The 27,982-nt window shown below is 40.5% G+C and overlaps 1 protein-coding gene across 2 annotated transcripts; it reads left to right on the top strand.

The window, feature by feature from the left end:
* Nucleotides 1-43: 43 nt before the first annotated feature.
* On the top strand, nucleotides 44-19,319 carry fmr1 (fragile X messenger ribonucleoprotein 1). Of its 2 annotated transcripts, none has more exons than XM_061048756.1 (15): nucleotides 44-458; nucleotides 3,879-3,931; nucleotides 4,027-4,120; nucleotides 6,038-6,109; nucleotides 6,802-6,950; nucleotides 7,936-8,029; nucleotides 8,228-8,344; nucleotides 10,258-10,416; nucleotides 10,609-10,687; nucleotides 10,806-10,987; nucleotides 11,877-11,963; nucleotides 13,795-14,041; nucleotides 14,191-14,391; nucleotides 14,749-14,828; nucleotides 16,093-19,319. In XM_061048756.1, the coding sequence occupies exons 1-15, from the start codon at nucleotides 408-410 to the stop codon at nucleotides 16,288-16,290; spliced, it is 1,863 nt and encodes a 620-aa protein (XP_060904739.1). In that variant the 5' UTR covers nucleotides 44-407; the 3' UTR covers nucleotides 16,291-19,319. The 2 variants fall into 2 exon arrangements, with proteins under 2 accessions (XP_060904739.1, XP_060904738.1); XM_061048755.1 differs by having other exon boundaries at nucleotides 45-458; nucleotides 10,246-10,416.
* The last annotated feature ends 8,663 nt before the right edge of the window (nucleotides 19,320-27,982 follow it).

Raw genomic sequence — 27,982 nt, 5'->3', positions numbered from 1 at the left:
GTGTAAACAGCCTTTCGGTTTCCGTAGAAGAAGAGAGCGAAGACGTCACATGGAAAATGCAACCTGCAGTAGCTGCTTCACTACCAATCACACAACATTAACAAACCCAGACAGTGCATGCTAATACAGCGTGCTACAGACTTCGAATTTCATTAATTTTACATCCGCAATGTCAAATCTGTAAGAAACACAGGCAAAATTCATAGATTGTGCCAAACGGGAAACAACATTACGGTCAAATACAGTTATCGTGGCCTCTTCCTGACTCCAGCTCGGAGGCTGTTTTGGGCTGAAAACCAGCGGCAGCAGGGTCTTCATAGGCTAGCGTCGGGCTAGCCAGCTAGCTAGCTAGCTACTAAAGTCGCTCACGGTAGTTGGCTAGCTGGCGAGCTGTGGTTACTTACGTCATGGATGAACAAGTCGTTGAAGTGAGGGGAACAAGTGGGGCATTTTATAAGGTAAGAAATTTACTTTTTTTTAAAAACATTATCGTGTCATTTACCGCGTAAGGTTTTGGCTAAGTGACATAGAAACGTCTGTCGGGGCCTCAGCGCGTCCGTCCAGCCTCCGGGACGTGAAGAATGAAGATCTGTAAACAAAGCTGTCACTACACTCCTGCTCATCACATCACTGCTTTTATCTGTCCTTTTCCCTTTTCTATCACTGTGTGTAGATGACCTGCACACTTTGATGTAATAGTATCGTTATTGTTTACAGTCTGTGATCCAGTGTTGTCTGCTGACTGATGGACAGGAGTTGGTTTTAACATTTGATCATTTGTTAGTCAGGGTAATACTTTCTTTACTCAAGTGCTTTTCTCTGAATAACACCAACGATTTTGGTTTCTGTTCTGCTATGCTTTGGAGTTTCCCCAAGCTGTAGTGTAGTTTTTCTTTCATTAGAGCTGCAGAGGTTCCCAGGCTCATAACAAGTCAACAAATGGGACAATGAGTGAGTGGATACATTTCAGAAACATTTTACTACAGGCTGTGTTAGGAGTGTGTGTTTTTCTAGGCAGGTGCAAGGCGCCTTGCTATTTGATTGTTTGGTAGATGTTAATGTACCTGGCTGTGTTGATCCTATTGGCCAGTCTTGAAAGTTGTTAAAGAAGCACTTTAACATACTCTTCCCTGATATCAGACACATGTTTCCACAATTTCCCAGTTTGGGATCAATAAAGTAATTCTATTCTATTCTATTCCAAGTGTCACTTTTATCACTCTGAAACAGTCAACTAAATCAACAGAGTGGAGTCCATTGATTTGCAAGCTACTGCTATTTGTGTGGTAGTGATTCTGAGTAACCAGTTACTCTACATTCAGGTGTTCAAGGTGTTGTCACTCCACTGAAAATATTCTGCTGATGGGCAACATTTATGAAGGAAGCGCTGGACAATATGTCAAGTTTTAAAATATATTGATGTGTTTTCAAACATGTGAAAAGATAAGAAGGTATTGTTTATTATATGGATATCGTATGTTGCATTAAAATTAACAATGTAAACATAGAGCTAAAGTTGTCCATTTCTCCTCTCACTGTCCTTCTTCACGCTGCCCCGCCTATCAAAAGAAACACCAGCATAACAAAATATACATCTGTATGTTTTATGTTATGCAGGAATTGACCTAGATCGTGTACAGCCATTTATACTTGTTTCTGCTGTTAAGCGCTGATGTAGACAGGCTGTGCTACAGAAAGGCTTCCGTTGCTTAATTTAGTTGCACTGCTTCATAACAAAATGTTGTAATTTGTTTCATATCATCACCCTCAAATGATGTCAGTCATTTAAGGCTAACTTGTTCCTACCAGAAGGTGGGTCAATGATCATGATTAGATATCAGCATGTAGATTTCTTTAGGTTGGGACTAGGCCTGGACAATAAAACAACAACGATAATTATCCAGCAGCGTGCACTGTCTTTATGATTGTGAAATGTTCCTCTGTTCAAGTAGAGTTTGTCTTTTTAAAGAATAATGAAATCACAATTAACCATCTGGTTTCTTCAACTTTCACTCAAGAGTAAAAATCAGCCTTTCAATTTCAGAGAAATAATGATTTGTCTTTTATCGTGATAATTATCGATATCGACTGATGTGAACATTTTTATCGTGATATTTTTTTTAGTCATATTGCCCTGCCCTAGTCATTAAATGAACGTTTGGTGCCGATGTTCCTGATGAATGGCGACGGTGTAATTAATGCATCTTTAATGTCGTTTTTATGAAGCTTCCTCTTGTCTAATAAAAGGTTCATCTTGTTTAAATACATATCGTTGGAGTAGGTTGATCAAATATGAGGCATGTAAATGAGTGAAAAAAACATAAACATTTCAGTATGAATTGAAATGGCTAACTTCCTGTGGGATTGAAGTCATGGCACAAAGAAACTCTTAAAATCGTATTTCTTTCCCTTTATTACTAATGTAGTGCATCTAGGTTACTGCATGGGATGCCTCATGGGAATTTTTTTGGATCACCATTCATATTCTGGTTTAGTCTGTGAAGTAGCAGGCTAAATGGCTCAAAGTTGACTGTGTGGCATGTTGAAGAATTATTTTCAGGCCCTGGCTTTGAGATTTGATTAGTGTTTCATGGTTTGTCAAGATGCATAAGTGTGTGACTTCACAGATGTAACTATATAGGATACAGGTAAACCTGACCATGCTGGTGATGTACATTTCCTGGATTTGGTAATAAAGTGGACTTTGATGCCAAGATCCAGTATGCTAATCTCTGAAGTGTTAAATTTAGCCCACACAGGGTTTAACCGGGCCAAATGGGTTAAAGGTTATTGTGGATTATTTTTATTCTTTTTGTACTTGATCAGAGTTTGGTAACACAACCAGTTAAAACGTTTTTTAACTGGTTGTGTTAGTTTGTTTTGCTTTTCACAACACTGGCATCCCTCACAGTTTGACATAAATCATGTCCACTAAAAAGTATTCTGTAGTCCCGTATGGCCTCAGATGTTTATCCCCTTACTCTCTGTTGCAGTTGCATGTATTTTCCCATTTCTTTGGACCTGTATAAATGTATGGATAAGGCATATGGAGGACTTAAAGAGTTCTTGAGTTTCTGCAATGTTGAAGCCCTGCAGAATATCTCTACACACATGTCTCTGTACACAAGTGGTCTATGTATAGTTCATACCGGTATTTAGTTTTATATGGATTGACTTTAGTTTTGTTTTTGCACTTCTAATAATAATAAAAATGCAAATTTTAACAAACTAGACGGTGCCAATTGTCACTGGAGGTTTGAGCAAGAGTATATGGCTGCAGCCTGGAGCCTCTCGTCTCAAGCCCCCTCGCCTGGTGCTCTGAAGCCACGCCCCCTGGAGCTTTGTGAGAGACAAAAGATAATGATTTTAGATCGCGATTATATAGGAGGGTCAGGGGGAAAAAAATGGTCATCAAGTATACCTGGAGGCTGGACAGCACACCCGGGTCTATGCGCGGGAAACACTGCACACAGTATGTTCCCCTTAGCCACATTTGTCTCCCCTTTCTTGTTTCTGTGTCCCCACAGTGGGCATGCCACCCGTTTTAAGAAGCCCTGGGTAAAAAGGTTTCATTTTTGTTAACTGTTAGCTAATCAGGCTACTGCAACCCTTAGCCTAGGCTCTCTATCTCTTCCTTTTCCTTCTAGGCATAGCATGTCCTACTTGCTCTACTTGACACACATTGACTTACCAGAAAGCGGCAGAGCCAAACCTGACTCAAGCCCAGAGCTGCTGGGGTTTGAGTCACGGTTGAGAAGCCAAAAAATGTACCCATTTACACGCTTGATGCCAGTACAAAGTTGCATTGATTATTTGTACAGCTTTGTCTTGTAGTTGTTATTCTTACCTTTGTTTTGTCACCGCTGTAATTCTTGTAGGCCTTTGTGAAGGATGTTCAAGAAGGATCCGTCACTGTGGCATTTGAAAACAAGTGAGTAATGCACATACACAACAAAACATAACATACTGTCATCATCTTGTAAATCCTGCTCATTTTTGTCTTCTGTGTGTGTTTCTCTGTCACAGCTGGCAACCAGAACGTCAGATCCCTTTCCAGGATGTGCGTTTTCCTCCTCCAACAGGGTTCTGCAAGGAAATAAATGAAAGTGATGAGGTCGAGGTGAGACTGATTAAGTACTAAGTGAATGAATCAAGAAAACAGTTTTTACTATCAGATAGGATTTAATTAGAAATACAGGATAGCAGGAGTGCAAAAAAAGGAATGCAGTGTGTGTGGGCTGAAGAGATTGTTGAGGCTAATTTTTCAACTTAAATTAAGTGGAAATGTTAAATAATGATGATATGATCCCACACCTCAGAGTGGATGTTCTTGTTTCTGCTTCAGTCTTTACCGTACACAGTCCGTTCAGAGTCAGGGCATGGACTTTGGATCATGACTAGCGTTAGGCTTCTGTCATGAGTGGAAGAACTCATAAGAAAAATGAAGACAAAAATCTGGAAGTGATTAAATTGACTTAAATTGTGTTTTTTTATAGACTTTGTCATTAAACTACTTCTCTTGAAGATTCATAATTAATGCAAACACAATTCTTAATATCCGTAAAATCTGGTATATAAGACGCATTTTTAATATCGATTATTTCATCCTAAAAGTTGGCTGCGATTTATACACCGGTGTGACCAATATACCAGTAGCCTATAAAATGCAGAAACGCCCCTTTTTTTTTTCCTTTACCAAGGGTGCACCGCCACCACCAACACACTGCATGCGAGGTGACGCCATTGAAAATTCCTCCCCGTTGGGGTTCATTGTGTATTGGGATACATAGCGACACAGACCAGGCTGGCTGCACTACTTTCTAACATCTTTTCTCCCCCCTCCCTCATGCATTTACAGAAAACTGTGGTATATTGTTCTGTAAATAAACCTTGTTGAGTCTATATAAAAGACTATATAGAAGTTAAAGAGTGACCAGCAGAGAGCTCGGGAGGGGTCTGTGCTTAACAACTTTCACTGCAGGCTGAGAGCTCAACTACCGTACTGTAGCTCGTAGGAGTGCAAACTCCATGAAGAGAAAAAAGGCTGAACGACACAGCTGCACAGAAACGGCACGTTGTAGACTTCACTGAACACAATAAAAATCATCACGCAGGAAGACAGTTGAAAACTTGTTCTTTCTGTGAAACCCCCCAAAGATACCAGTACGACTTATAGAGCTGGCTATTATCCACAACCTCACAATTCAATTCGATTTCACTTATTTGGGTCACGATGCAATATCGATTTCATTCGATATTGATCAATATGCTTCGATATCGATTGAAGAATATATACGGATGACAGGAATACCCAGATAACTCATCACAGTACCTTCTGATATTTGTTGAATAATTATGTTGGCATTGTTTGTATTGGTTTAGAACAAACTGACTCAAAAATGTATTTGATCGTTGCATTATTCTTTAATAAACAAAGAACAAAACGTTCAAGTACAATATGATCTAACGCACATTTGTGCCTGAGCTGAATTTGCAGCAAGTTTGTAATAAACATAACAGGGCTGTAATGGCATGGACAAAAACTATATGTAAAGTGACCTGAATTCACAACACCCACAGTGCCCCCAGTGGTCATTACATTAAATCAATCTCAGGATTTCCTTGAATCAATATTATATTGGGAAAATAATAATTGCAATGCATTGATGAATCGATTTTTTTTTAACCAGCCCTTATGGGTACAAATGTATCTGAATCGTATCGGAACTGAATAAAAGAGCATCTCAATAAACATAATATTATTAATTATTAATGTCATATTATGTGCTGAGCCGATACCAGAAAAAATGGCAAAGAAATTGAACATGGCTTTAATTCAAAACATCCTCAAATCTGCAATGAATTTGTTCATTTCCATACTGATTATATATGATAAAAAAAATATATATATATGGTCACATACATGCTTTATGCTTGTGTTTCAGATTCCTTGCCAGAGTACCCCATTGTATTGATGTCAGTTTGGATGAATTGTAGAAATCGCTGCAAAGTTAACTCTGTGTGTCTTTGTTTCTAGGTGTATTCCAGGGCTAACGACAAGGAGCCATGTGGCTGGTGGCTGGCCAAGGTCCGCATGGTCAAAGGAGAGGTAGGCTTTAGACCCCTTTCAAAATCAAGGTTGCAAAATCATCCTAAAATGAAGTCAAATCAGAACAGCAGATATTAGCGAGAAGGCGAAAACATCCGTTCTCATATCAGTACGTTTATATTGTTCTTGATAGAGCAGCATAAAATAGAGGAAAATCATGAGGTTCTCATTTCTGATGACGTATGTAAAAGAGAAATCCATGGTGGGCAGGCCGTCCATCCACCAATGATCCCGAAGAACCTACGAGACATGAGCGCTCAAGACCTCCACTATGTTTTGGTTACCGGTAGTTTAGACTAGGGCTGTGCTCAAAGAATCAATATGGCAATATATGGCAATTTCATGTGCTCCTTGCAAATGTTTCAGAATCGGTATGGCTTCAAGATGTGAGGACCGGTTTGAAAGACAGTTGACCTATGGGGCAATTCACACCAGAGCCATAGCTCTGGGATTAAGATATTTGATATAATATAATGGTAGGGGAAACACTGGGGAAATACCAAGCTATTTCACCTAGGCTGCTGTGACAATCCACAGATGGGTAAGATGCCATCTTTCAAACTGAGATATTATTTGAAGCACAGTTGTTTCCTCTGTTTCTTTTCTAATCCTTTGTTTCTTGTGCATATTTGACTTTCACAATGTATTAAAAAAAGTTTACTCTGAGCTCATTGTTGCCTCTGTATCTCCAGTTTTATGTCATAGAGTATGCCGCATGTGATGCTACATTAAACGAGATAGTGACGCTGGAGCGGTTACGGCCGGTCAACCCAAATAAACCAGCCAACAAAAACACCTTCATCAAGATCAGACTGGATGTACCAGAGGATCTACGACAGATGTGAGTATGCACACACACTGTTACATCCAGCAAATACACCAAAGTTAATGTATGATGTTCTTTATCAGAAGCTCGGGCTCAAGGAACCAGAGATTTAAAAGCACTGACATGTTTACTAGGAGTTAATGCTCTGTGCTTGAGGTCCACGTGGAAGTAGAAACAAAGCATAGAGAGAACCAGCTCAAACTTCTGCAAAGCTGTTGGGCCATGTTACCCAGGGAAATGAGTCCAACAGTGGTATTAGTACCTTGTTAAAGGGATTTAACTTAAAAACAGAAGCTACAATACACTGAAGCTTTTTATTGCCCTCTGTCAGACCAACCCAGTGTGGGTTTATAATTGGCTAAATTGTCGTAGAACAGAAATGGTCAAAGCCGACAATACAACATGCAAATGATCAAACCTTTATGTTTAGGAATCCCATTTTTCTAAGCCAGATTTAATTTGAAATGGCTGTGACTGGGCTTCACTTGCACATGTTTGTGTTTGTACATGCAGTTATTTGCCTTTGTCCCTCAATAATAATATTAATAATGATAATGATTGCCTCGCCAGCAACATTTCTGACCTCCTTGTACCATATCCCACCCCTCGTCCACTCAGATCATCTAATCTTGGCCTTCTTTCCATCCCCCGCTCTAATTATAAAATAAAAGGTGATCGTGCTTTCGCTGTTTTAACCCTTCCCTCTTTGGAATCAACTCCCACACACCTTCAGTTTCAAGAAGCATCTAAAAAGTTACCTGTACAGACAAGCCTTCATGTAACCCCTGAAGAACCCTCTCTTGTAGCTACTCTGTGTGTGTTTGTGCTTTTTTTTTTGTTGTTCTTAACCTTGTCTTGTTCAATGTGGTTTATTTATGTACATTTGCCTCACTGTATGAATTGTTTGATTGCTTTTATTTGTGAAGCACTTTGTAACTGAGTGTTTTAAAAGTGCTATATAAATAAAGTCTTACTTACTTGTGTAACTCTGTGTTGATAGGTGCTCCAAGGAATCGGCACACAAAGACTTTAAAAAGGCTGTGGGAGCATTCAGTGTCACCTACGACTCCGAGAAAAAGCAGCTGGTCATTTTGGTAACTGAATAACTTTTATTTTAAAGAAAACATGTACATGTCTTATTTCCTAAAGGATTCTTTCTTCATCATTTAAATCTGTTTTGTTCGTCATTGGCAAGTCTGACAGACGCACTCTATCTCACATCATTTACAGATAAGATCAATAACATGAAAGTCGAACTGTTTGTGTGAATTAAGCTCTTCTTGTTCTCGCAGTCTGTGAACGAGGTCACAACAAAGCGGGCCAATATGATGAGTGACATGCACTTCAGAAGCCTTCGCACCAAACTGTCTCTCATGCTGAGGAACGAAGAGGCCAGCAGACAACTGGAGGTGAATATATACACACATACACACATACAGACATTCAAAGAGGCTTACAGACTGTCACCTCTAGTGTATGGACCTTCCTGTTTGTGTGTGTGAAGTCTGTTTATTCTGCAGTAAGTTGTCTCTGTTCAGACAACTTTATTCATCCCATAGGGCTTTTCTTTTTACAGTCTACCCAGACCATTCATACATTAACTAACAAACAACAGACAGGAGGTTGCTAAAGGCTTCGACTGCAGATCAGACTGAAGGCAAATGTGACCCAAATCTGTTGTTTTTTCTCATGTGACTCAGATCAGATTTTTTACGACAGTTTGAACCACACAAGTCACATGAAATCTGAATAGAAAATATCTTTATTGTCTTTGCTATAAAACAACCAAAAACAGTTTAGCAGCTCTTGTCAGTGGCAGAACAGACAAATGGACAGGAATAATAAAAAATGGAAAGACAAACGTTAAAAGCACATTATTAAAACAAAATCTTTTCAAATCAGATTTGGGCCACTTCAGTATGTGGTCCTAAATCGGATACAGATCGGATGTTTTTCAGTGTGACTTAAGTCTGCAAAGTCAGGAATGCATGCAGCTTTGACATCATCTGTCACAGTTCTGTGCTTACAGGACAGACGGGAGCGCTGGTTCATACTCAGGCTATCATGATCATGGACATGTCTGCCTTCAGCAGATCACCATATCATATCTTTAAAAACTCAGATCAAATTATTATACTAGAAAATATGAAGAAGTTAAACAAAAAAGCAGACTAAAATCAGATACAACAGAGAAAATAAATCAAGTGTGTAAATGTTCCAATAAGGCTTATAATTTCATGTAATCATCATTAGGGCACGATGGATCTGAATATAATAAAAACACCTTTTTTTCCCCCTAAATTCTGTTCTCATCCGTCTCACAGAGTAAGGGTTCATTCACACCTAAGCTGTTAGAAATGAACTCTGAAACGCTTTGTCGGATAGTTTGGTTTGGGGTGGTGTGTAAGCTCAAACGAACTCTGGTGAGGAGGTCAAAGAACTCTAGTCCACTTAAAATCCTCTTGAAATGTGGAATAGCAAAATCCTGCAGTTCGTCGAGTGTCCACTTCAGGCTGGCTCCAAATGCCCCGGATGTCACATACACACCACAGCTAAAAAATCATTTTTTACAGCTTAACTTGACATGTTTACAGCTGGGTACAAAAAATGAAATAGGTCTGATTAGTTATTGTCATCATGGGCACACATTGTACGGGGGTGACTTTTTCCTAAAACGGCTCCGTTTAGATTTGATCAACGATACGTGTTATCCATAGTTAGGTACGTAGCTGACCTGATTGACAGGTGAGTGCGATGTAATGGTTCGTAAAGAGGCTTAAAACCGGCCTCAGCTCCAGCTCTCAGCCTGTCGTTAGGTTGACTGGAAGTTACGTTGAGACAGGAGTTCCTGCATGGCGACTGATGCTGATGAGCCTCCGGGTGACATCACTCAGGCTTCGTCCATTAATATTTACAGTCTATGGGGAGAACGCATACCAGACCAAACAAGGGAAGTGAACCAACATGCAGTTCTTTGCACGTTAAATTTGGCCATCAGTAAACACTTTGGAATAGCTTTGACCAGCGTGGCTAACGTTAGCATTGCTAACAACACCAGTCTGGAGTCCTCCTTGCAGGTGAATGCTAAATACCTGTGCCAAGTGTTGTTACATATTGCTCTGGTCGATCTGCCAGTTTAATACACAGTTAGATTTGAAAACAATAATAAATAGAGAACTACTTTATTCCAGGAGGCGTTTGACTTGACATTTTATGCCTACAGCAGTCATTAACACGTCCTCAGACTGTTGTGCCAATGATCCTGTGTTTTTTTGTTCCTCTCGTTGTCCCTTCTGTTGTATTTGCACAGAGCTCAAGGCAGCTGGCGTCACGGTTTCATGAACAGTTTGTGGTTCGGGATGATCTGATGGGTCTAGCCATCGGGACTCATGGGGCCAACATTCAGCAAGCGAGAAAAGTCCCCGGAGTTACTAACATAGACCTGGATGAGGAGACCTGCACCTTCCACATATATGGAGAGGTATGATACGGATATGTAGGAGTGCCTTAAAGTGTGCTGTTTCTTACATTCCATGTATGCTGTATGTTCTGTATATCTGTGCGGTCAAGTTTCAAACTTTATTTTTAACTTACCCATCTTTATTTTCATATGCAAGTTAAACTTGAGAGATAGGTGTAGTCAGATTTGTTTTCTCTTGGCTGTTTGTCATAGGATCAGGAGGCTGTCCGTATGGCCAGGAGCTACCTGGAGTTCTCTGAAGACGTCATCAAAGTTCCCCGGAACTTAGTAGGTGAGAATGGCGCTTAACCTTCACGATGAGAACCTTCCTGGGATTGGTAAAAGAATGAAAGAGACGACTAAACTTTCAAGTCGAAGCAGACTGACTGAATATGTTTTTGCCCTAACAGGGAAGGTGATAGGCAAAAATGGCAAACTGATCCAGGAAGTGGTTGATAAATCTGGTGTGGTGCGTGTTCGTATTGAGCCTGAGAGTGATAAAAAGCCCCTGGCGGCTGCAGGTGTGGCGGCGGCGGCGGCAGCAGCGGCGGCGGCAGTGACGGTGGCAGCAGGAGCAGCAGAAGATGATGAGGTCAGTGTCACGTTTCATACAAACCTTAACTCAACGTGGCAGAAGACAACAACAAACAGACACAAATCAAACCATCATACAAAAATGAACAAATAGATTCAAAAGCACTAAACACCAACCATACATATGTATACACACACACACACACACACACACACACACACACACACACACACACACACACACACACACACACACACACACACACGCGTACACCCACGCATGCACGCACACACACACACACACACACACACGGACACCCACGCACGCGCACACACACACACACACACACACAAAGATAAACTAGCAGCCACAGGCATGAGAGCATTTGGCTTCATTCACCAACTGTTCTTAAGATCAAATCTGTTCTTAAATCCTACTTCAGAACATTCTGGGATTCACCGATGTTTTCTTCTGTGGGATTTGTTCTTAGGTAAGAACAGAAGTTATGAACACTCGAGCACTCTTAGGGCGCACTCACAGTAGGCAATCCGTACCGTGCCCAAGCACGCTTCAAGTCCAGTTCGTTTGACAGGGAGTCGGTGATATCTGACCCTGTGTGTGTTTGTATGCACCAGCGCTCCGAAAGGCATCTCCAGTGTGTCTGCAGGGCTCTGCACTCATGCCCTTTTATGAGCATTAGTGGGTGGTTACCTATGCTAATCATGAACAACAGGCACGCACTTTCAACTTCAAACACAAAGAGATAAGAACACAGCTGTAAACAATTCAGTCATTTAAGAACACGTTGTTGAACCTGACGGAGAGTCTTCTTAGAACTCTCCTTAAATGATGAATGAATATTTCTTTCATACTTTCAGACAGTGAGAATTAGTGAATGGACTCCTGGGAATAAATACTTTCTTCTCTCTCTGATCCTCTTTCACAGGGAATGGTTCCATTTGTATTCGTTGGGACAAAGGAGAGCATCACCAATGCCACGGTCCTGCTGGACTATCACCTGAACTATCTAAAGGTGAGTTTGAGCAGGCTACCTTCAGTCATTTATCCCATGGTGCTTTGCTTTTCATGCTGCCTTTTAGGCAGAACTGTCATTGCGATATATACAGTTATTCTTCTTAGAAAACACAAAGTACCCGATGAATGCAGGTTCTTTGTACATCTATTAACGTTTAAATGAGATAATGTACTTGTTATTGTTTTGGTCTTTAAGTCATCTTCTGATTTCAAATCCAAACCCCCTCCTACTTTCAACGCACACTGGGTCCAGCCCTCTGACAGTGGCTTTGACAAACACACACACACCACAGAGTACGAGTAGGAAAGCTGGAGCATCATGTTTCTTCTTAAACTTTCCAAAAATATACTTTACTTTACTTTTTTGCCATTTAAACGTCATTGACCTCATCTAATAATTTCCAAAGTTAACGGTTAGACCAATCCTGTGATTGTAACCTCTAATCAAACTAAAGGTCACGTCTTGAGCTGCCTGTGAGTCACATTCATGCAGTACTTTGTCTCTGTCAGTGGTTTTGAATATGTGGCCACAGCATCAACGAGCACCGTGACGACGTGCTGCTAGTAGCATGGATACACTCATTTCAAATCTGTATTTGAGCTTCTGCCTCCGACTTCATGCTTATGTGTCTGTGACTACAGCGTTGCCTGTAGCCCTTTACAAGCGGGTGACACAGATTGTGCATGATTAGGCGTGGAAACTAGAAGACATGGCAGTTTTTAATAACATCAAAACAAACAAAACGGGCAGCATGACACGCATCAGGTCACACACGTGCCTCAATATCACTATTGCACATGCGCCCATCACAAGTGTAATGGTAAAACTATATCTCCTTCAGCCCTACTGCCATCTGTGCAGAACAAGTCTCAGACTGGTAATAATTACCAAGCCAGAACAATAAAGCTTTACAACAAAAGAAGTTACAACAGCGTGCCTGAAAAATGAAAGAAACATGGTGAGACATGAATGAACCCTTGGATGCATAAGTGGGTCAACACTAACCGATGAGGTTGTTTCCTTGCAATATCGAAGTAGTTTTAAGTTTCATATTCCAGGTATTCCTCCAACACTTGTAGCTGATATCATCTCATTCAACATTTTAACTTAGTAACACCTTTTAAGAAATAGAAGTTTTTGTAATACTACCTCAAGCTTTCATAAGTGGGTCAACGATGAGCCGCATGCGTCTCCTATTAATGATTACGGGAACCTTTGGTTCTTATCAACTGTGGCTATCAGGGACAAGTTTACTGTCGACCACAGAGACATTAAGAGAATAAAGAGGAGAAGATCACTGAACCCTGCGAGGTCAGATACATGTCAGTGTCATGTTCATGGTTTACCTCAAAGTATTTGATGTCATTTGTTTACAGAGTATGTTATCATGTATGGACAAAGTAGGGTATTTTGGAGTACACTAACAATACCTAGCTAACTAAGCAAGCTAACATTACTGTATGAAAAAGAGCAACTCTCAGTGACTGAAAATTTACACACATACACAGACAATGATTGTAGACATTTTTCAACCGCTATTCTGTGAAGTTCTCCTTTCAATGATCATGTGACGGAATGACTCACACACAAATATTGGCGGCCTTTATCTATTTATACTGTGAATTGTACAGTAAAATACAAAAAAAAGTGAAAAGTAAAAACTAATTCAAACATGAAATCTTTAACAAACAAACACAAATTAATTGTTGTTTTCCAGTAGCGTTTTAAAAACTGGGCTTGGTTGAGGGTTGATTAGGATTAAAAATAAACTAAAGGTGCACATTGAAATGTACTAGGTGTAATAATTAGTTAACTCCTTGATTTCCAGGAGGTGGATCAGCTTCGTCTGGAGCGCCTTCAGATTGACGAGCAGCTCAGGCAGATAGGAGGAGGAGGAGGTGGAGGAGGAGGGACAGGGCCTCGGAACCTCAAAGACAAGACCTACGTGTTTGATAATGGCATGGGGGGGCTGGGGAGTGGTAGAGGAGCTGGAGGAGGAGGGAAGCCCTATGCAGGAGGAGGAGGAGGAAGAGGAGGCCGCGGGCGAAGAGGCGGTGGTGCAGCTTTTGCCTCAGGTAAGATAAGATAACATTTTGATGAATAAAAAATCTGAGAAATGTCCTCATGTCTCCTTTAGAGTAACATGCTCGTACAGTCTATGTTTAGTGAATGAAATGGTTAAATGTTTAAATGAAATTTAAAATGCGTCCTCCCCACTCTTAAGGCACCAATTCAGAGGCGTCTAACGCATCAGAGACCGAGTCCGACCACAGAGAGGAGCTCAGTGATTGGTCGCTAGCCCCCACCGAGGAGCTAATGACCGGAGGCGGGACACTGCCAAGACGAACAGACGGGAGAAGGAGAGGGGGCGGAGGAGGGCCGCGAGGCAGAGGGGGGAGAGGAAGAGGAGGGGGAGGTTATAAAGGTTGGTAGGAACTTGAATTTGCTTGATCAGCTTTCTGAATCAGTTTGACTTGAGATGAAGCTAATGAAAGGATATTCTCTTCAGTCAAGTGAAGAGAAAAGAATTGGCCGTTTGAGATGTTTTTCATGGTTTTGATCATTGGGATGAATCAAGTCATAAGATTCCTGATTTTCAAGCAGATTTATATTTAGAGTTTTAAACTTTTTCTGAAGTTATTGGATGTGTTGCAAACACATAGATTTGACCCAACACTTAGTCCAAGAGCATGTTGGTTTAAGTGATCTCATGTGGTGTAGAGGAACAGGGATAAAGCTTATGATGTGTGGGGAGCTCAAGGATTTGTCCGTCTTGTCTCAGGTGACGACATCCAGTGGAGCGACCCGAGACCTCGTCAAGTTAGAGACTCCAAGCCAAGAGGGCCGGAAGACACACTACAGGTAACACACACACACACACACACATCTTTGTGTTTTGGTAAATCCTGTTACTATAGAGGAAACACATTGACGTTCATAATTAAAATGATAGAGACCAAGAAAATTGTTATTATTAAGGCTGTCAGAATAACACGTTCATTTGATAAATTAATTACAGAGAAAATAATGTGTAAAAAAATGGACACACATTAATTGCACTCTGACGTCACTCATCACTGATCATGCAAACGTCCAGAGTAGCGTAATAAACTAAACATGGCCTTTTGACTGTTATTACATTATCTAAACAAGAGACATCACGGATCAATTAATAAGTCAGTCTGCCCTCCATCACACCTCCAGTGCATGTCTGCCTCTAACAAGACACACACACACACACACACACACACACACACACACACACACACACACACACAGACTTGCTGAGGTAATCTATGTTTAACCTTAGAAAACATCTAGTCTTTCCTGTTTAATCTAAATCTACTCCTGTCGCTGTTTTAAAAGCTTAAAAGTTGTGATGTCGTTCTGCCAGACACGTGCATATGATACCAGTTGGTAAAAATGCCTGAACTAGAAATCATTCCCTCAGTTACTGTAACTGAGGGAATGATTTCTGTTGTTTACTGCTAATTCCAAAAGTCAGACCAAATATGTTTTACTTGATTTTCTACTCTGAATCACAGATTAAGTAATAATCACTAGCGCTGTTACTGGATTCTAAAAAATAATCAAATTAATTACAGGCTTTGTAATTAACTTATCGCATATATGGACAAAATCAAAGGATTGCATTAAAGATGTATTTACGGCATAACCCTGTTTTCACTTGGATATATAGCTTCCACATTTTAATACTCTTCAAAATATTAAGAGTAAAATGAACAGTTTAAGCATACCCAGAGTAATCCTGAGGTGCTTGATGAAAATGTCCCAATTTATCATTGACCATGCGTTTGTGCCAAGGGCAGCTGTGGCTCAGTGGTAGAGTCAGTCTCTAAACCGGGAGGTCGAGGGTTTGATCCCCACCTCCTGCAGCCACATGTCGATGTGTCCTTGGGCAAGACACTTAACCCCAAATTGCTCCGGCTACGTCGCAGTGTATGGATGAGATGGTGAATGTGTAGGTGTGACCTGCGGTGTAAAAGTGCTTTGAGTAGTCAGAAGACTAGAAAAGCTCTATACAAGCTCAAGTCCATTTACCCTTCATAGAACTCTCTTGTAGCTGTGGACTGTGAAATCAGGCAGTACTTCATGTCTTCCACAGATCCGCGTGGACAGTAACAATGAGCGCAGCGTGCAGCACTCCTCAGGAGGCCGAGGAGGAGGTCCCAACTCATCCCAGGCTGGCATCAGTGCTGGCAGCGAGGGCCCATCTCGCCATCACCATCAGAGACCCGTCAGGGACCGAGGGATGAAGAAGGAAAAACAGGACGCTCCTCCGCTGGTGAATGGAGTGTCGTAGAAACACCACTGGAGGACCTTCTCACTCAGAGAACCACACTCAGAAACACACACGCGACCAACCCCGTCGTAAACCATCATAGAGTCTCTTTGGCTTTTTTCTTTCTCTGTTGTTGTCAAACACGCAGGTACACATATTTTTCATCAGCATGGAAGAGTTCACCTCTGTGAAGCTGTAGACCGGAGGTGATCTGGTTTCTGTTTGGTCTGCTTTGTTGACTTCTGAGTGGCCTGGACTGGATTTCTTCTTGACTGGTCTGGTTTCTCCTGTTCTTGATTGATTCAAAACTTAAAAAAAAAAAAAACTACCACTTTGGTAAAAAAAAGTAGACTACAGCTCATCACTCACAGAGGCATAACGTCAAACGTGCTCCCCTATCCATTAAAGGCTAAACTTTGTTTATTTGTTTTTTTTTTCATTGACCTGAAATTTCTCACATCAAAATAAAATCAAACGAATCAAGGAAATCATACTGTGATGAGGAAACAAGAACCCAGGGCCCTTCCAGAAAAGGATTTGAATTAAGGAACAGAAAATAACTTGCACTCATATTATAGCTAACGTCAAAAAACGTGAGCAGGATGAAATGTGCCACTCCCACGGCACACTTTGACTGTGTGTCGACTGGAGGTGTTTACTGCCCCCCCAACACTTGGCAATCGTAACAGAACATTGCTGAGAAGAAAGTCCATTCAGCAACTTCCAGGTGCTTTTCCAGAGAGACTTTGAAACTTTCTTGATTCATTCCAAAACCCCTTTTTTCAGAAGTTGCAGATGTGTTTTGGTGTCACCTTGAGACGTTGGGGGGTGGGGGGTGGGGGGGGGACCCAGATCCTCCAGACTAAGAGAAGATGTTTTCAGCACTTAGCTTTTTCCTCTTTCTTTTGTTTTTTAAGATAGTTCTTCTAGCCCTGATCATTGTGTCTAAATCCTAATTGCCTTTGGGATCAGCAAAGAGGAGAGAGTTTCAATGTTGCAGATCGAAATGCACACAGGTATGCAAAGGCAATGAATTTTTCAACAAGTACTTGTTCCATCATTGATGTCATCTGTGTTTTGTTAACTCAGTTATGTAGAACTTCAGTCTCCCCGACTGTGTGACCAAGCTTTCATTCAGCAGCATACTAGACCAATGTGGAGACATAAATCTGAGGCACAGCAGAGGCAAAGATACCCACTACTCAGACACTCCAACGGGCTACAACATGTCAGTTACCAGGGTTCCTTTTCAAATGAATTACTTTTCATTAGGGCCCGACCGATATGTGATCTTTGGGGCCGATAGCGATGTCGATATCAAGGAGATAAAAAAACCTGATACCGATATATCGGCTGACATCTTTCTTAGATCTGTAGAGATAGAAAGACATAGATGTACACATTTATTGTGTAAATCCCTCAAATGCAATTATCAAACACTTGTGGAAAAGATGTAAAATAAACACAAGATGGTCACTTAACTGGAGAGTAACCATATATGTGCATCACTGCTTGACACTCTGGAGAGTGATGATGCTTGTTGTAGTCCATATAGCGCACTCTGCTGGTGACAACTAGAAAGAGCGCTACTAGTTAAATACAATGATACTCAAATTAAATGCTATTTGATTGATGAATAAATCTAGTAATATCAGTGCATACATGCGATAAGATTAGCCGATACCGATATTCACTGGATATTCTCATATCGGCCGATATTATCGACTGGCTGATTAATCGGTCGGGCTCTACTTTTCATGTGATCAGTTGACTAAGACAACAGTCCCTGTGAATTCACTTTAAATTGTCTTCTGTATGTGAGCACTGATGAAACATGGACCATTTAGCCCCCACAGACCCCTTGTTGTATTGAGAACCTGCAGCACAGACCTCAGAGGGGCTGGTGGGACAGGAAACAGCCTAAATGTCTTCTCCAAGCTGACCGAGAAAGTTACTGTAAACATGTTTGAAATTAGGCTGCATGAGGATTATACAGAAAGAAGATTCAATTGTTTTTATTTATGGATTCATTCCTCGCGAGCTTCTACTGTCCAGGGTGAAACTGTGAACACGGATCCATTGCAGTCATACGTGACTCCTTTTAAATATTTACTTCAGAACACATACGAGGCAGCAGCATTATTCCTGCTTCAAACATATCTGTGCTGACACGGATGAGTAGTTTACACCAATAACGCTCTACGGATTGGCCTCCACAATTATGGGAATCAAACAAACAAACAAAAAAAGAGAAGCTACTGTAAATGTGAATAATTCATACCATGTAGCACCGCTAAAGGAATAATCAATTCAGTATAAGATGTCTAGAACACAGATTCAGACTTTATATTCCCAAACGGTGTACAGTCATTAAATAAACAGTCATCAATAAAACTTTGTTGTACAGAGAATCCAAGCTGTTGTGATACATATGTTCTGATATACAGTATGTTTGTAGTACCCTTCTGCACTGGCTCTCCTTTTTATACAGGGAGGGGCTTATTTTTCAATATCTCCTTGGAAACGGCCGGTTAAAAGGATCCCCCACTAGACTGATGGGAGCCTTTTGAAGTCTCTACTGGGGGGTTTCACACCGAGAAGGCTTAGCCTGTGATCTGGACTTTTCTTTGCTTGATTAGATCGACATCTGTTCTACATCTTAATGAGTACAGTGACAATTCGCTTCTCAGACAAACTTGATGAGGTTGAAAGATTAAGGCAGCATCATCATGAATGTAGTCGGGTGATCACAGAAGCTTTTCTTTAATTTATACAAACTTTTTGTACTTCACTGTTTTGTTTTGCAGCTAGAGAACCTGTTTGAAGTGTTGTAGAAGAAACGTTTCACCGACGTATACCTTTACTAAATAAACCTTTGCTCTCAGCTTTTCTCTTCCTGGTTTTCAAACTGATGTGGGGCTGATAAGCCTTCTTATCTAACTGTTGTCATTCATCTTATATTGTTCTTTTCTCTTGCCTATTTTTGTGTAAATAGAGAGGAGGGTCTCTGACTTTGAGTCACAATAAATTGTTATCTTTGAAACCATAAATTCAGGTCTTGTTCAGTGATCATAAAAGTTGCAATGCGTTCTTGTTTTGCATGCAAGATTTCACCTGTGCATTTCCTTCCTGCTCCTACAGTACCCAATGTTTCATATCACCTGACTAACTTACAGCTTGAGCAAGTATTCTGAAACCGTCCCAAGCTAGAGTTTAAAGTCAGGTGTAATAAAGCGACTGAGTCTCATCCACATGACTCGATATCTGAGCCTCTTTGTGAAATCTCCTCATTTACAAATGTTTGAGCCACAGTCGGGGCTTCTTTCTGTTTGGACATCTTTGAGAAAACGTTGTGCCTTGGATTTATGGTCCTCCATTTCATTCATATTCCATTTCTCTCTAGGGTTTTGTGAAACTCAAACAGGGTTGTTTCTTGCATGTTTGATTCACTTTGACTTATTTCTTGTAGAAACATTGGTGTGGGATAACTTTGATATTCTAAAAAAATGTATTTACAATCCAAATTCCTGAAATGTTTCATTCACACAGTGCGCACATACAAATCTGCTTAAACCATTTGTCGCACAAATCTGAGATTCATCAATATGTTCTTTCTCTGCGAACAAAGCTAGAACATCCTTGAATCCATGCGTACGCACTAATGCTGGACTAGAAAAAATGTGAACACATCCTTTTAACTTAATGCACGACATATCAATACTACATTCAGTTGAAAAAAAACATTTAATAGACAAGAATAATTACAACCTTGAATTTAATAATGCATTGACTGAATGAATCAAATAATCATGAAATTGATACTTAAAATCTTTAATCTTAAATTAAAAACGTATTTTAAAATAAATTATAACAATGTACACATTCAAATGTAACAGTTTTGACGTTCATTAAATCGCCGACCACTCGCACCAGCAGTGCCATGACATCCAGCAGCTATTGTCAAAACAAAATAATTGGTATTCTATTTAAGGGCATGCAGGGTACATACATGACTGCAAATTCTACCTGTCTTCACCTAACCACTCACGTCCTGATACACCAGTCGGATGTCCTTATATTGAGAGTATAGTGATTGCAGGTTGATTCACTTACAGTATGCAAGGTGGTGAGCACAAGTTGGCCGGTGTGCACGTCATGAATCTGATGGTGATTTTGCATATGCACCAGTTTTATGAGCAGAGCTAGATGATTCCACACGTATATTAGGGAATGAGGTCGATTGCAACCACATAATTGAATGAAAATAGCATAAAGACGATGTTTGTGTAATGATACGCCTGTTTTCAATTTGATGCCAGTAACTTTAAAAAAGTTGGGATAGGTTGGTGTTAAGCACTGTGGCATAATTTAGCTGAATCAGCATTTCACAGTCTCCTTTGTCTTATTTACACTTCATAACGCTTCAGATATTTTCATTGGGTGACCAGTCACACGGAGAACAAGCCGGATGCTCCCTCTCCTCTTTAGCCCAGAGAACAGGGCGTCTCCAAGTAGAAGGTCAAATATTGACTCGTCACAGCTCAGGACAGTTTCCTACTTCGCCTCAGTCTATTTTAAAGGTCACATATTGTCCTCCATTTCAACCAGTTTAAATAAGTCTCAGAGCTCCCCAAAACATGTGTGTGAAGTTTCTTGTTATAAATCCTGATCCTGTATTTGATCATGCCTATAAACCCCTCTATTTCAGCCCTGCTCAGAACAGGCTGTTTCTGTGTCTGTAGCTTTAAATGCAAATAAGCTGTGTTTGACCACGCCCCTCTCTGGCTCGGGCTTTCTTACGCCATGCCTTATGGTTTACAGTGGAAAGGCAGACTCAGAGGGCAGAACAAACAGCTGTGGGAGTGTCACCCACCTGTGGGAGGGGTTACTGCCCTTTATGATGTCATGAAGGGAAAATCATTTTCTGAAAAGTTGAGCAGGCAAAAGACGGACATGATTGACTTTTCTCATAATTGGGGGGTTTGTAGACAGACTGTGTACAAATATTAGTGTTATAAAAACATGGTAAAGTGTATTTTGTATAGTATGGGACCTCTAACCTGCATTTCTTCTAAAGCTAACTACCCACATCATTACATCCTGTTTGTTTGAACTGTAAACAACCTGATATTTAAAATGACTATCTATGGTTTTAGAGACTGAATCTACATTTGTGTGAGGTGTTTTTCCTATAAACTTCTGCATGCTTCCAGTTTTTAAGCTAACCTATACCCTTTGATCCGGCAAAGGCCTTCCCATTTAAATCAAGGTGGTATCAAACTTTTCATTTACCTCTGCAAGTAATAAAACATTTTCTAATCCTTTTAAACATTTATTTTCTTACCATTGAATAAAGTAACTTGAGAATGATTCTGATACTTTGAACCAAGCAGACAAAAATAGACACATGACTTCAAATTTAAAGTAGCCACTGTGGCTCATCTTCAACAGTTTCTTAAAACATAGTGGTAATCAAATAAAACAGACCTTATAAGATTTACACATAAATAAACTTTTCCTACACTCAGAGAAACATCTCCTGATTGTGTGCACTGTGCCTTTAACTTTGTTTAGTTGTTTAGTTCAACAGTTGACACATGTAAATCAGGGATGATTGAAGTAGATGAACCTGATGTATAAAAGCTACTTCGTGCTGATATGTCATGTTTTCACACTAGTTTGTATTATCCAAAGCCTCATCTATCTGAGCTCCAACTCAAAGAGTGGCTGATATCAGTATTGATGATTTTTCACACCTCAGAACTGCCTGCTTGGACCAACTGACCCTGTTCAACACTGAAGGCTTTGTATTCAGGGTTGTATACGACGTTAGCAAATATAAACTTGTAGCTTCCGTCCTGGTTGAATGATTTGTCATGGACATTTGTATTTATATAGCATGATATCAAAAGGATTCACGTCCTTGTTTTGAGACGAGTAGAGCTCATGACCCCTTGACCTCTTTCCAAAGTCATTGGTAGTCATCTCTCCACAGAAAAAAAAACTTAAAAAATGTTATCTAGATTGAAAAGTATATTTTCCAAGTGTAACTTTAATCCTTTTCCCCCTCATCCAGTCACTGATTAAGGTGGTGAACTTAAAAGACTTCTAAAGTGGAGCCATTTCTTCAGCTAAGATCATACCTTTCTCGTTGTGCAATGCATGTCCATATTGAGTCTTCATTTAGGATACTCTATGGTATCTGACACGTTTAAAAAAATGTATACATAAGATAAGTTTATTCAATTAGTGTTACTTTAATTACGTCAAGCATCAATGACACACTGAAAACATTCAACCTTTAGAAAATGACTAAAGAAACTGTTATGTGGCACTCGTTTCTTTTATTATTTCTCAAATGTTTGATTTGTTTTGATTTCTTTCCTATCAATCTGCCTTAGCTCTAAAACTTACTGTGCACACTACAGCCATCTTGCAGTTTTTATTTTCTTCCAGTAAGCATTTTATGCAGAGCATCAACAGATTGCTCAAGTGAGTAACCTAAAGGAAGCGATGATGGCGTACTGTATATAATGATGTCATTATTTGTCTGAGAAAAGATTTGTACTATTGTTTCCAGTTATCCTGATCTTTTTCCTGTTTTTTGCTGTTTCATATCAAAGATAAAAGTTACAGCTCTTGATATTATCTCCATGAAGTTTACACAAACTATTCTCTGTCGTCGGGTTGAAACGCATACTGCTGTGAATTATCCTCAAATGTCCATGGTGTTGCAGAAACAGGGTGAGCTGACGGAGAAGGTCCAGGCTGGAAATAATTCTTAAGTTAAAACCCCACACAGGAATCGCCCACTTCTAATCCCCACCCTCGTTAGCTACTGTTGCTTGGCCAGACAAACTTTTACAGAAAGATACATCAATCTTTATTTTTATAGCGCCAATTCATAACAAGTGTTATCTAGAGACACTTTACGAAAGAGGAGGTAAAAAACCTTACCCTTTGTTATCTTACAAAAGGTCTTATTGCTTATTGGAGAGCTGGTTTATACAGGGTCACAAACCTCATGTTATATTTTGACCAAAGCACAGCACAGATGTTTCATTTAGACCACAGGGGGACTGTTTGAAAAGCTGGAAAAGGGGGATAATATGTCCTCTTTAAATGTAAATGAGCTGTTAGACCACGCCCCTCTCTGGAAGGGCTTGGGTGGCTCAGGCTTTATCGGTCCATGCCCTATAGTTTACGATGAGAAGGCAGACTCAGAGGGCAGAACAAACACCTAGCTGTGGGAGTGTCACCCACCTGGGGGAGGGGTTACTGCCCTTTGTGATGTCATGAAGGGAAAATCTCCAAATCTCTTGTTTGAGCTCACATTTTCTGAAAAGTGGAGCAGACAAAAAGACGGAGAGGATGGACTTTTCTCATAATTGGGGGGTTTGTAGACAGACTAGGGACACATTAGTGTTAGAACAACATAGTCAAGTGTATTTTGTACAATATGTGACCTTTAAAGGTTTTGTAAGAGTGATTCAAAAGTGTGATTCACTTAACGTAAATGAAACTTCTTAAATAATAATACATTACATTAAAAAATCAATGACTGGTACTGCGTATAATGTAAAGTCATTGAAACAGATGAGTTTTTTTCACATTAAACTTTCTTCAAACTTTTTCTTATTTCAGCTACGACATCTGGTCTCAACAGATAAAGGAGGTGGGAGGCTGGATTACAGATTTGTGTCTTGAGAAAATTTGTTTTTCTGATCAAGAAAGCTTGAAATAACAGAAATTAAATTTGATTTATCAAAGATTGGCATTGACGTGGGTATATTAAGAGTATTTTCAGCGAATCATGGCACCGTAGCTGTCTGTTCTTTTTAAATCTGGTACTTTAACCCAATTTCCAATGGGATGGGCATCTGCATTTGGCCTGGATGACAATAATTCTTGTTCATCCCCACAGGATGCTCAAATTGAAAACAGGCCATTGGACTGACGTGACCTTCAATATACTGCTACAATATACTTCAGTCAAACTAAGGTTGTAACATGCTTTATGTAGGACCAACAAAAGACGACCCAAAACTTTGCTTATTGTTGTAAGCCAGTCTGCAGGAGATCTGAACCGTCATTGAGTGTATATAACACTAACACTTACTAGCCTCTGCAGTGACGATGTTCATGAGTAGACGGTCAAGAAGTGAAGACACAGATAATCTGTAGACACTTAAACCAATGTAGTCAAAAAGCTGTAAAAGCGTGTGTGCACTTTGGGGCATTTCTTTTCCTTTTGTACATATTGTCATTCAAGATGTTTGGATTGACATGTCTGGTTATAGTGCAATATCTTTTGTATGCAAGCTGTTTCGATGAATAAAGGTTGTTCTTTCTCCCAGAGCTCTGGCTGATGTGTGCCTTTTAAGGAGTCTAAGGACTACTATCAGTTATCAATTAAAAGTCAAACATGGCAATGGACAAGCTCTCAGGCTGATATCATGAATCTAAATGAGTAAATGGTAAATGGACTTGACTCGTTTAACCCTTTTCTAGTCTTCTGACTTCTCAAAGCACTTCACTGCAGGTTAAAAAAAACGTTTTAGGCTGGACAACTTTTTTTTTTGAACATCAAAATCATGATGCATGTTTACTGTTGTACTGACAAGAGTGAAGTAGAGAAAAAGTAGAAAAGACTTGAGATATGCACTAGACGGCTATGGCTCAGTTGGTAGAGTCGGTCATCTCTCAACTGAGGGTTGAAGGTTGGGGGTTTGATCCCCAGCTCCTGAAGCTACATGTCCAGTGGGTCCATGGGCAAGACACTTAACCCCAATTTGCTCTCGCTGCTTCCACTGCAGTGTTTGAATGTGTAGGAATGGGATTGGTTACTGATGGTCACTTTACATAGTGACCATCAGTGTGTGAATGAAAAGCTGTGACCTCAGGTGTGACTCAGCGCTTTGAGTATTCAGAAGAACTATTCAAGCTCAAGTCCATTTACCAAGTCCATTTTTTTTTAAACATGAACATCAATGTTGTATCATCTTCTAATACTTACTTTAATCCACAGGGGGGAGCTGTGGCACTGCGTTGATTCTCTGCAACTTTCATGGAGCTGGAAGCGAGAGAAAGTCTAGACACACATTGAAAATTCATGACACGCACTCCCAAAAAATCTGCAAGATACACAGCAAGTGTAATGAGCTGAATATGAGAACTTGGTCCTTCATGACTATTTTAGCAGTTTGTATTTCTTTTTCAGCCAAGTGTCTATGTGTGTGTGTGTGTGTGTGTGTGTGTGTGTGTGAGTGTGTGTGTGAGACTCTCACTCTGTGTTGTCATTAAAATATGAATAACTGACACAGCTGTGGCCTTAACCATTCTGCAAACCACTTTTGGCAAAGACAATAGAACATCTCTAAACATATACTCTGATTGTAATGACTGTGCAATGAGTGGGCATTGACTTTTTGTGTGAAGCTCTCTGTACATTTGACCTTACCACGATTCATCTTCATACCGCTGTCTTTTTTATTATCTCACTCTTTTTTTAGCTTTTCCTTCATTTCCTTTTTTACATTCTGCCATGTCGCTCCGTCTTCTCCTCTCCCTCTCTCTCCAGTCATTCTCTGTCTCCTGGAGTCTGACCTAATTTTGGACAGCCCTTCTTATTCTCACACACACACACACACACACACACACACACACACACACACACACACACACACACACACACACACAAAATCCTTGACTATTGGTTGAATGTAGAGTCTCTAAAGTCCAAGAAGATGTCTGGAATTTTGATTTGGGATGTCAGATGTAACTGAAATTGATCAAGGTCATAATATAACACTCTCAGACAGTATTGCATCATGCTGTGGTTAGCTCTCCTCTCTTCTTGTCTCCTCAGCTCAGGCTGCTGTTCCTTCTGGTTGTGTGATGCAGAGCAGTGTTGGCATGTTGCCCCAGACCAGACCCAAACACACAACCACGCAACCACACAACCACACACACATAAACAAAGTGACACACCATCCTAAACAAAGACAGACACACACACACACACACACACACACACACACACACACACACACACACACACACACACACACACACACACACACACACACACATGCACATGCACGCACGCACGCACACACACACATGAACACACAGCCAGTATTTTCAAACATCACTTTAAATACATTTAGACTTCTTGTGCTCTTCCAATTCAAGGAAAAGAAATACACATGCTTGTGGGTTGAAGGAATTTTTAAAGGAACCAAATGTCCAGTCACAAGTTCCCCTGGGCATGTGTGGACAAGTGTATGACCCACAGTGGGCTGCATGTGTTGCAATAAGTGTATGACCCACAGTGGGCTGCATGTGTTGCAATAAGTGTATGACCCACAGTGGGCTGCATGTGTTGCAATAAGTGTATGACCCACAGTGGGCTGCATGTGTTGCAATAAGTGTATGACCCACAGTGGGCTGCATGTGTAATAAGTGTGTGACCCACAGTGGGCTGCATGTGTTGCAATAAGTGTATGACCCACAGTGGGCTGCATGTGTTGCAATAAGTGTATGACCCACAGTGGGCTGCATGTGTTGCAATAAGTGTATGACCCACAGTGGGCTGCATGTGTTGCAATAAGTGTATGACCCACAGTGGGCTGCATGTGTTGCAATAAGTGTATGACCCACAGTGGGTTGCAGAAAGTGTATGACCCACAGTGGGTTATAGCAAGTGTATGACCCACAGTGGGTTGCAGCAAGTGTGTGACCCACAGTGGGTTGCAATAAGTGTGTGACCCACAGTGGGTTACAGCAAGTGTGTGACCCACAGTGGGTTGCAATAAGTGTATGACCCACAGTGGGTTGCAGCAAGTGTATGACCCACAGTGGGTTGCATGTGTTGCAATAAGTGTGTGACCCACAGTGGGTTGCAGCAAGTGTATGACCCACAGTGGGTTGCAGCAAGTGTATGACCCACAGTGGGTTGCAGCAAGTGTATGACCCACAGCGGGTTGCATGTGTTGTTGTTACTGTAACCTTGGCTGATCTGAGACAAAGAGCTGGTTGCATAAAGTAACTTGGCTACCAATGTTTGATTTGAAATCATCAAAAGAGGCTAATCAAACAGATCTAATCCATCGCACACAGACACACAGAATTAGTAATTGAGACATTTATTCCTTTATTTAGTCGCAGGTGAAGCACAGTGGATACAGACAGTGACTGGATAAGCAGACCATTACTGTAACAGATATGTGGTTATAGTAGCGCTGAATTAAAATAAATGAAGCACTGTGATGACAAAAGATCACAAAGAGAAGATTAAAAAGATGTTTCAGACACAAGAGAACAAAATAAAAGCTATAGATTTAGAGCCAACAGGTTTATAGACTGTAGATCTTGCTGCTGGGACAGCTGTGTTTCCTCAACTGGAAGGTCAGGGTTTAATATTGTCATCTGTTAAACAGCACATCTTTGGACTGTGGGAGGAAGGCAGAGTACCTGGAGAGAACCCACACATTCAAACTCAACACAGGGAGGCTGATGGTGGATTCTAACCAGAAACCTCCTCACTATAAGACAACAGCGCTAACCCCTGCACCACCATGCAGCCCTTGTTAACTGATGAGCTCCAGTAGGACTATTTATGTACTTAATGTTGTTCACTGTGCATGTTGTTTCCATTGTCTGAGTCTTTGTGCCTGTGTTTCTATATGTTTATTGTTTTCACATGGCTGCA

This window comes from Labrus mixtus, chromosome 10 (assembly GCF_963584025.1).
Source record: "Labrus mixtus chromosome 10, fLabMix1.1, whole genome shotgun sequence".
In the NCBI taxonomy this organism is placed as follows: Eukaryota; Metazoa; Chordata; class Actinopteri; order Labriformes; family Labridae; genus Labrus; species Labrus mixtus.
The sequence above is the reverse complement of the archived record's forward strand: the minus strand, read 5'-3'. Positions and strand labels throughout refer to the sequence as shown.